This window comes from Lycium ferocissimum, chromosome 9 (assembly GCF_029784015.1).
Source record: "Lycium ferocissimum isolate CSIRO_LF1 chromosome 9, AGI_CSIRO_Lferr_CH_V1, whole genome shotgun sequence".
Taxonomy (NCBI): Eukaryota; Viridiplantae; Streptophyta; class Magnoliopsida; order Solanales; family Solanaceae; genus Lycium; species Lycium ferocissimum.
Window position 1 is genome coordinate 52686049 of NC_081350.1, and position 10451 is coordinate 52696499.

The 10451-nt window shown below is 35.6% G+C and overlaps 1 protein-coding gene across 1 annotated transcript; it reads right to left on the bottom strand.

Moving 5' to 3' along the window:
- Positions 1–8556: 8556 nt before the first annotated feature.
- LOC132031266 (uncharacterized) lies at positions 8557–10445 on the bottom strand. Its single transcript, XM_059421158.1, has 3 exons — positions 10318–10445; positions 9036–9539; positions 8557–8900 (listed from the first exon to the last, which is right to left on the bottom strand). Exons 2-3 carry the CDS (start codon positions 9399–9401, stop codon positions 8691–8693), a joined length of 576 nt encoding a protein of 191 aa, XP_059277141.1. The 5' UTR covers positions 9402–9539; positions 10318–10445; the 3' UTR covers positions 8557–8690.
- Positions 10446–10451: the final 6 nt, after the last annotated feature.

Sequence of the window (10451 nt, forward strand, 5' to 3'; positions counted from 1 at the left end):
CAGAAAAATTATTTGGTATTACATTTACTGTTTAGTGGATTTTGTGGAGATTTATCTTCTCATTTACTTGGATTCTCTTTATAAAACCATGAAGCATTTCTGTTAGCTTAAAAAGGCATTGCATTTCATTTTGAAAACTCAAAATTGACTTGAAAAGAAGAGAAGACTCTGTGTATGTGCATTATTTAGACCATTTGTGTGTCTATCTGCCTCACCTCTCCCTATTGCCTACTTCTTTATGACATTTAGGATTCTGGAAACTTGTTTGAAATATGACTGAAAAGAGGCTAAGTACAAGGTTTAAGACCTGTTTTTCTCTAAAAATGGATTGCAAAAATTTAAAGAGGAAACTGCAAGTTATTTTTTGAACTATGAAAAATGCTTTTTCTGTTTGTTGTCTAATGTGGCTATTTTTCAAATTTCGCCTAGTATGTGATCTTGCCTTGAAATCTCTGTGACACTGCTTTTAAAACTCTCTTTTTGAATTTTGCTTGGATTGATATACTTGACCAATAGGAAGATTGTACAGTTCTATTCCTTTCACCTTTGATGCACATTGTTATGTTATTAAACATAGCTCCTCCATGACTTTTGGACATAGTTTTTTCCATCAAGAATTGTTGTCTTCTTTTACTTTGATCCCTGCTTGAAATTGTTTGAAATCTGTGTGAGGTATTTGTCACCTAATTAACTCCCAAAACCATGTGTATATTTGTTAACTGTTTCCACCAGTTTGATGAAAAGTTAAAATAGATTGAGACCTGCAAATTCATTTTTTCTTTTGAGTCTGTAAAAAACCTTGTGGAACTTGACACTTTTGGTATCCTGCTTGGCATTGACTTGAATTTAGAGACTCTAGTTGCATCTTTTTACCTGTTAGCATCCTTGAATTCCTAAATGAATAAACTAACTTGAATTATAGATTTTGTCTGTGACTGGATTTGTGGAATCTGTGTTCATAGCTTTAAAACTGGAAACTTTAAGAGTCTTATCAATACTGTGTCATGTGTTGCCTTACTCTTGTCAAAACTGATCATGTTCTTGGAATTACAATTTGATTTTAAAACTGCTCTTCGCACTGGTGTTTTGAAAACTGGTTCATGTATACTTGTCTTGGTTTGAAATTGCTTGTTCCTTTCTTGTGCTAGCTGAATTGTCACTTGACATTCTTGCTGGCTATTTTGGAACTGTGACCTTGATTGCCTACTTGCTAGCTAAATCTTGAGTAGTATGAACCTGGAAAAAGTCTTTGACATTACTGGGAAGTTTGAGAATTTTGTAAGTGGCTTAAATGTGGTATTTGAGGGCTGAGTATTGAGGAGTATATAGTGTATATCAGGCGTATATAGAAGATATGTATATGGAAGATATGCCATTCATTGGGTTTCGCTCTCCACTGTGATAGTATATCATGTGGTATATACCATGTATATCACAACTCTAACACTTAGAAAAATTCGTGGCTAATTAGCAGTTGGGCCTAACTTGGGCTTGCCTATCTCCTTTACTGATTTATTAAGCTGTTAGCTTCCTTTTTGCACAAACTGTCCCCTCCCCATTTATTTAGTAATCATGGGCCTGGCCCAAATCAGTTGTAATTTAATTAATGTCCTTTGTCAAATACTAATATAATGTATACCCATTTGTTGTGATTACCCTATTCATTGGTGGGTTCAACGAGATCCATTAACCTTCTTAGATCGAGTTCACCCCAATCATGGATGGACTAAAGTGTTGGAGCACAATTTGGAGCGGGAAAAATTACCTATGCATTTTCTCTGTTGGGCTTGCTCGGCCCAACTCCTTACCTCTTTACTATTTACTTGTTTAAAAATAATTAAATGTGATTTATTGGAATCCTTTAAAATTATCGTGTATTAGAGTTGCCAAAAATGTTTTTCCTAAGTATAAAAACTGATTTTTTACAAATATTCTCGTGCAAAACAATTTTTTGGGGACTAATCTTTATTTATGTAAATGGATATTTCATTAATAAATAAAACCATGATGTTGGACATGGACTTAATCAATTTTATGACAAAACAATTTTGGGCCCGTGGACATCTTGGACCGTTTTGGACAAAATGTGGACTTGGACCATTAAAAAATTGATTTGGACTAAAATGACTAAAAATCTAAAAATATAAAATATGGTTAAAAATGGATAATTATAGAATGCCCAAAAAATGATTTTTATAAAACTTAAAGACTAAAAACCTTTTCCTAAAACTCGGGTGGCCTTATGTGGTGTTCTACCTAGGTTAAAAGCCTTCGGGAGTTAACTTAGGCGTTCTAGTCCGAAACCCAACACCCCATTTTGGGCAAAACTCTACCACTTCATTTTTTGAAATGTGATATATTTTGCATGAATGACTAACTTTTTGTTGCGGAAGTATAAACCGAAATAATTTTTTCACTATAAACAATTTATATCTATAAAGGCATACTATTAGAACCAGTAGGTCAGCCGTATTTTACGGATCTTTAATACCGGGGTGCCTAATACCTTCCTCGGGGGATCACTAGAACCCTTATTCATACTTTAGTTAGATTAGGATTCTTTTAAAATTTAACCGTTTTAAATGAACCCTTTTCAAATCGATTTTTCTAATTTCCTAAAAATTAGGTGGCGACTCTAAACAATATCCATTTAGAGCACCATCCACGTAGAAGTATGTACGATCGACAACCGTACTTCCCCGGGACACTTTCCCTTTTAAATGAGGCAAGTGCAAATCTGAATCGGAAAAAATAGAACCGCTACATCATGCATACTTAGCTTTTAAAAAAAAAAATTCCATACATACATAGTATAAGTGATAGTGCTGTGAAATGTGCAGCCCGATCCATATATCATATCATCCCGCATTCGGGGTAACATCATAATCTGCCCACTGCAGTGGTATGCACATCTACGTGCCTGCCCGGCTGACTATAGCGCGGCGCAGTGTGATAAAACACATAAATATATATAAAGCATGCATGAGAGCCCAAATAAATGCTATAAATCTATCGGAGTGACCTCAGGTCGGTAATACTCCGATTTTCATTATAGAATCATCATCATCACTATATCTCACCTTGAAGGAACAACTACCATAAGATGAGATCAACAACAATGAATAGAATCAATAATCATGGAACATGCTCAATAATATCATAAGAACATCAAGAACTATAAACTTTGGTTTCTCTAACAATGAATTCATCATCATCACGAAGAACATTTATCAATAATATCATAAGAACCTTGAGAATCATGAGCTTCTAGCATTTTTAGGAATAAGGATATTATAGATAACGTGTGTAGGTTCACAACAGAGGAATCATGCCTTAAGAAAGAAAGAGTTAGCCTTAACATACATTTATGTGTCCCTAACTACTTAACATTCTCCTCCCAAGCTCGTAAATCTACATTCAAGAGGATTCATACTAAGCTTAAGTCTTGGAAACACTCATAAGTTTAAACGAGAGTAATTTGTGAGTTAGTGAAAATTGGGAAGCATTTCCTCTATTCCATCTACTTCCACCAAATTCCAAATCAAACTCGCAAACAACAATAACAACATCAACAATGCCATGATTAAGAGATTTCAGTCAAATAATATCCAAATAAAATCCCAAAACCTCTTCCCATAGTCAATTCATAACAACAGCTTCAACATAACCTTTTATACACCTGCATACAACATTTCCTCATCGTCATTATTCCCCCCATAACAAGATTATGCTCAAAACATTCTAACAATTATAGCTCAAGTTAATTTACTACTCAAAATGTCCTCAAATTCATATTTGAACATCCTTTTTCTCTTTCTTTCCTCTATCAAGTCGTATAACAATCAAACATCCTCAACAACATGTAATAGATGTGAAAACTTACCTTAATCATTCAAGAGAAAGCTTTGGATCAAATTATTCCACTTGAGTGAAACCTTCAACTTTAAAACCGAAGGAATTCTTGAACTCTACAAACCCTAGTGAGACTCCCAAAATCTTTTGATTTTTGCCTTTTGATCTTTGTTTTCCCTTGGGGTTAGTTAGATAGGTTTAGAGGAAATTTCTAGAGCTTTCATGAACATTGGGAAATGTTGAAAATGAGCTAAAATGAGTAAGGGTCGAAATATATCATAAAAAAATCTTGCACTGACTCAGATTTACAATCCACTTCTATGGACCGTAAAAATTATATGGTCCATATAATTGGACCGTAAAATCCAACCAGTGGCTCTTCCCTTCTGGAACCAATTTACGGTGGGGGTCAATCAGATATACGGTCCATAAAAATTATACAGTCCGTAAAAATTATACGGTTCATATATCTAACCGTAAAACCCAACTTTTTCTTGAAACGTATTCTCGTCGATTCATTGAGCCTCTAATCCTTCTAATACCTTCTAAACATGAACTTAACCCGTTATAGCTATAAGATAAACTTGTTTAATCACATTTATCCTTGATAACCCCGTTGTCCAAGGCTAGAACCACTAGCACACGACAAATCTCAATGTACAAAGCCACGAGGTGTAACAATTATGATAATTAGTCCATGTTTGTAAAAAATAGGTATATTAATTTATTCAAGTTAAGAAGCTTAATTAATTAATTGAATTATTAATTCGTCTTAATTTTCCCTGAAATTGGTTTAATTTTAAAGGTTGGCTTGATCTCAATTCCCGTCAAAGCGGTTATTTCTACCAAAAAAAAAAAAAAAAAAAGACCACAATTGAAATACCAAGGGTCATACTTTAAACACAAAATCAGTCCTTTCGTCATCCGTCCAGCCTAAATGGATCCCACATAACTCGGCCCACTTCCTAATTTTAATCCCCAAACCCCATTTCTTCTTTTTCATTCTCAGAGAAGAAACCAAACAGACCAAACGAATCCTAACCCTCTGTTTGGATGGTTGTTTCCCACGGTTCATTAATGTACAGTGTGGTATGATACAGTATGGTATTGTATTGCATTGTACTGTATTAATGAACATAATGTTTGGATAGATTGTATCGTTTGTTATGGTTTAATAACATTTGTACTGTTTGGTTTGACTGTATGGTATTGTATAATAACTTGTAAGTTTACTAAAATATCCTTAACTCTTAATTAGAAACTAGTTTATATATATTAATAAAACTCAGGTAAAGAATAAAATAGAAATTTCAAAAAATAAGTACGTAGTGGATGGGGGTGGTGGAGGGGTGGGTGGTGTGAGGTGGGTTGTTGTGGGATGAGGGTGGGGTAGTGGGTGTAGGATGGGGGTGAGTAGTTATGGGAATGGGGGTTGGGTGGTGGTGAGGGGTAGTGGGTGAGGGTGGTAGAAGGGTGGGTGGTGTGAGGTAGGTGGGCGTGAGATGAGGGTGGGGGTAGTGGGTGGTAGGGTGGGGGTGAATGGTTGTGGGGTGGGGTTAAGCGGTGGTGAGGGGTAGTGGGTGGTGGTTGAGGTGGTGAGGGGGAGGGGTGGCAGAGGAATGGGGTAGTTGGGGGTGAGGGTGGGTGGGGTAGTTGGGGGTGGGGGTGGGTGGGGTGAGTAGTGAAGGGTGGGGTGGGGGTAGGGTGGGTTGAGTGGTAGGGTAAGGGTGGGGTGGGGTGGATGGTAGAGGATGGGGTATAATGGAGAAATGAAATACGTAATTACGGAAAAACTACTAAATTTGTGGTTATAAAAATTAGGTTTTTCATGATTATATAACCAGGGATAAACCAGGAGTTTACAACACCATACCACATAATTTTAAAAATAATGAAAACAAACATAGTTTCATACAAAACCATACATTAATGAACCACGAGAAACCACCATCCAAACAGGGGGTAAGGTTCCTCCACGCCCCTGCCAAGAAACCCAACTCGAAATGAGCTGTCTTCGCCCAATACAACAATGATTCAACGCGTTTTTGGCCTTCTCAGTCCTTGCTCATTCATTTCGGGTAAAGGAAGTAATTGTTGTTGTCTTCTTCTCCCATGGACGACTAATTCAAACGGTAACCCCTTACCTTTTTCATTTTTTTTTTTTTTGAATTTTCTTTCTTCCTTCCAAGTTCCAGGAGAAGTTTCGGATTTCAAATGAATTTAACTGATTCCAATTCAAATATTTGTCCCACATTGCTCAAATTTGCTCAAACACTGGAATTTGGGGTTCTATAAATAGAACCCCGTACCCATTCAACAGACCAACAGTTGACACCCCCAAAAAAATATAGCTCTCTTTTTCTCACCTTTGTTTTTCTCTTCATTTGCTCAAAGCGAAGTTCAAATCGTGGGTGAAAGGAAGCATTCTCCCTTATGTTAAATAATTACATTTAATTTCTGCCTTTATTTTCAGTTCAACGTAGAATTACGTGATTAGTTTAGTTTTAGTTTAATTTAAGCCTTAATGTTGTTAGGTTATTGATCTTGTAGTTCATTATTTTTAGTGTAAATTTCCTCTCTGTTTTACTGTTTTTTTCAGTTCTGTATGTTTTCCCAGTTGATGTAGATTAGTTTAATCTTGTTTGAGTTATCTAGCTAAATCAGATTTCCTTTATCGCCCGTGTGAAAATATGAGGTTTGCTATTAGTATATTTTTGTGTTATATCTCCTTTAGTCTATTATAAATACCATGTTTAACTGTGGGTATAGTTCAGACGATATCGCATGCCTTGTTTCATGACTTTAAGAAGTTAAAAGTTTGAATACTTGTCCTCTTTAAACTGAAATGAAAGTTGAGTACAATCAATATACCTTTTTTCCAGTTCTGGATTTAGATTAAAATATTGAGTAGTTATCATGATGTCGAGTAAAAGCCAAGTAGTTCAAGGTTGATGATGTTGTGAGATTTAAAGTCGTGAAGGGCTGTTTGATTTTCTCTCTTTAAAATCATTGTTTGTTCCTCCCAAATTCATCTTTTTTCAATATATATATATATATATATATATATATATATATATATATATTATCAATTTGTATTATGAAATAGTAACTTAGCAAAATTTTTAGAAACCAAGAATTTACCAAATCAGAAAGTATAAACCAATGTTACTGAAAATAATCGTAAAGAGTACGAAAATATTTTTAAGGAAGAGAAATCTAAATGCAATGTAAAGTATAAACCAATGTAAAACAGAATCTGGAAAAATAATCAGAAAGAGTATACGAAAATATTTTTAAGGAACAGAAATCTAGTCCACTGAATGCACAGTGTGTCCTTAAGGAAGTTATTCCCCTCAAGTACCCGAGGTTGAATGTGGAATATATCCTCCCAGGATAGAAAGATTTCACTCACCGGTTGTTTGGTACCAAAAACACCGATGTCAGGCGAACCACTTAACAGCAGTAGAGCAGACAGAAGAAAAATTTTAAGAGAGTAGAAGAATAGAGAATATCAGAAAATTCATAAATAATAATCTGAGTATTAACTGGAATTTATAGCCATTAATGCATTGGTTGGGAAAATGTTTGCAACCTTTCGTGAAAGGCTTGCAATCTTTCACAAAATCTGTTACAACTGGTGGGAAATTTAAAATAATTCGGAAAAGAAAAGGTCACGGGTCACACGCAGATCCGGGTCATTAACGGGTCAGATCTGGATATTTTAATTAAATAATTAAAATTAAAGAAAATTTGGCCTAAAAAGATTATCAATAAGATCATTTGACCAAATCCAAATCCGAGCCGAGCTACGACGACGGCGCGAGGGGAGACCCTCTTCTCCACCTATGAGGGACACATGCTTATTTCATAAAGCAAGAGGGAACAACTCATTTTCCCTCCACTTTTTTTCCCTCTATTTCCCATTCAACCTATCAATTAAACCCAACAACATATATGAAGATTCTTCCTAAATCACAGGCTCAGCTTTGGTTTTGGGTTAATTTTGAGCCGATCTTAACCTTTTAAAATGATTTCCCAAACCTGTTTTGAGTTCCAAACTCTCATTATCATGAGTCATGACTAAATGATTTAAACAACTAACTAAAGAGTACATATTTGGTTGAAGTTCTACTCAGTCCCAGTCTTTCTTCGAAAGAAACTGTTTTCTTTTTGTTTATTTGGATTCATGTAGCTTTCAAAATATTTTCCAGAGTTATTTTTAGTTTCAGTATCTTTCCTTTCTTGTTCTCGTTTGTTGCCATGGATTTCAAACAAGTTAGAGTGTGTTTAGATGTTTGTTCTTTTTAGTTCAATTGTTTTTGTTTTAGATGAGTAAGTGTCAAATATTAGCTTGATTCACTCTCGGTTGCAACAATAGATTTATAGGTCATTATACTCAGCCTGAAACTTGTGAAAGTCATTTAAGTGTCTTGATATGGTGATCTTGGTTGAATTATAAGTCAAACTTAAAGAGCTCTTTGCTGTTAGTAGCTTTCAACTGATGTCCCCTTTATGGTCTGAAATTTAACGAGGAGTTAACTGATGGAATCATGTCTTTAAGGTTTAAATGTAAAACATCACTAGCTTATACCATGTTAAAGACAAGAAGACCAATTCTTAATTTGGTGTGATGAGCTGAATGAGTACTTATATGGGCTGTCCAGAAAAAACAAATAATTTTGATGTGAATTTTTGTTCTATTTGGTTGGCTGAAACATCTCTAAGAACTTGAAGACAGTAAATCTTTCAAACCTTTGCTAAGTTATGTTTGGGTCAGTTTTCACATTCATTTGTCCTCTGTATTGTCCAAATAGAGATCCGTCGCCTTTTTTTCAAAATCAAGTGTATCCCTTGTCCCTTTTTTTTTTAACTACAAGTGACATACCTGATATAACTTTTCCGGCAAATCCTTCACAAACTTTGTACAGCGGCAACAGCATATGATATGCAAAGCTTTGGCAATCAACCTCACCTTCAGGGGTCAACAATCTATTCTGATCTATAAGCTTTGGTGAAATTGATTTAAAACAATTGAAGATAATTTTCATCTGCAAAAGAAGACACACATTCCGCAGCATGAGACAGTCGCTCCTCGCACAACATATGCGAGAGTAAGGCCAAAATATTATATAGCAATGACCAGGCTAAGAAATTTTTAGAGTCAAGCAAGCAGAGACACCCACCTGCATATCCTCCACATGAAGGGAAATCTTCCCCATTGTCTTAAGCAAGTAGGAAATGACCAAGTAGTGCTGGCTTTCATCTTCTTGACCGCCAAGGTCAGAGACAAGAGATAAATAGATGTTTTTCCCTTTCCTTGAATCAAGCTGTTGAAAAGCCTTAAGTAGAAGACCCTGCTCATCATGTTCAAAGGTGGACCCGAACCTGCCTCGATCTTTACATTCATTTCTTCCAAAGAATGAATGCAGAGCGCAAATTGAAAAGACAAGATTTTGAGTAATGAGATCACTGGCAGCGTCATCAGTCTGCAGCACCTTCAGCTGACAACAAAGAGAAGTAGCTATGAAGAAAAGTCTACTTGGCCTCATCAAATAGTAAGTTCCTTCAAGGTTTCCTTTACAAGCCTCCGTCACAGTAGCAAAGTAGCAAGCCACAAGACGATTTGATATGTTGTGCAACCACAGATGCGGGTGCAAAAGCAACTCGCAGATTGCTTCCCACAGATCCTATGAGATATCAGTAAAAGTAAGAGTCAGAAACCAAATACGAGACGATGAATTTATCCTCAAAACAGGAAAAGTTATCGGCAATCTGAAAATGGGAGTGTGATAGCTGTGGGAACGTACTTTCCCCAGTATACTTCTAAACACGCTCTTCAAACTTTAAGCACTTGATTCCAGAATGCTTAACTTGGCACCCAGATGTAATTGCAAACTATATTTTGGCACGCTGCCTAAGTTTGAGGCCCAAAGCAATTTCACCGAAGTGCTTTTAGTCACATTAAAAAAGTACTATTTTCTTAATCCTATCACAAATCAAAATGAGGCCCAGTGGTTTTCGCATAAGCCCCCTTGTACGTGTAGTAAGTTGACATATTACGTGATGACTTGATTTTACCTCTCCCATATTTTAAGACCATAGCTGAAATAACGAAATACAGCAGCACTAACGGAATCTGATAACCAATTACTACAGCAGCACTAACGAAATAAAGGATATAGACAGAAATTATTGTTATTTATTTCCATTCTAGAGACAAACATCCATTCTATAGAGGACAGATATAGTAGATATTGTATCCAATGTGTGCTATAGAGCATCAAAACAATGTTTCAAAAAGCACTCAACCAGTTATGAATATCCATTAGCTCCATGTAATTCCAATAGAATAAGTCCGGATGGCAGGCAAGTTCTATAAATGCTCATATTTACAAAAGTAGTCAGTTAGTATCTAATAATAGTAATTTTAATTTCTAACAAAAGATTAAAGAAAGGGATAAATACCTCAAGATCCTTTCTGAAGCACAACTTAGGAAATTGATTTATTATCTTCTCAAACAGAACCAGTGAATAATATGCTTCTTTCCAAGATGAAATAGTTGCATCATGGGGTAGATCCACTTGCTTATTTGTAAGAA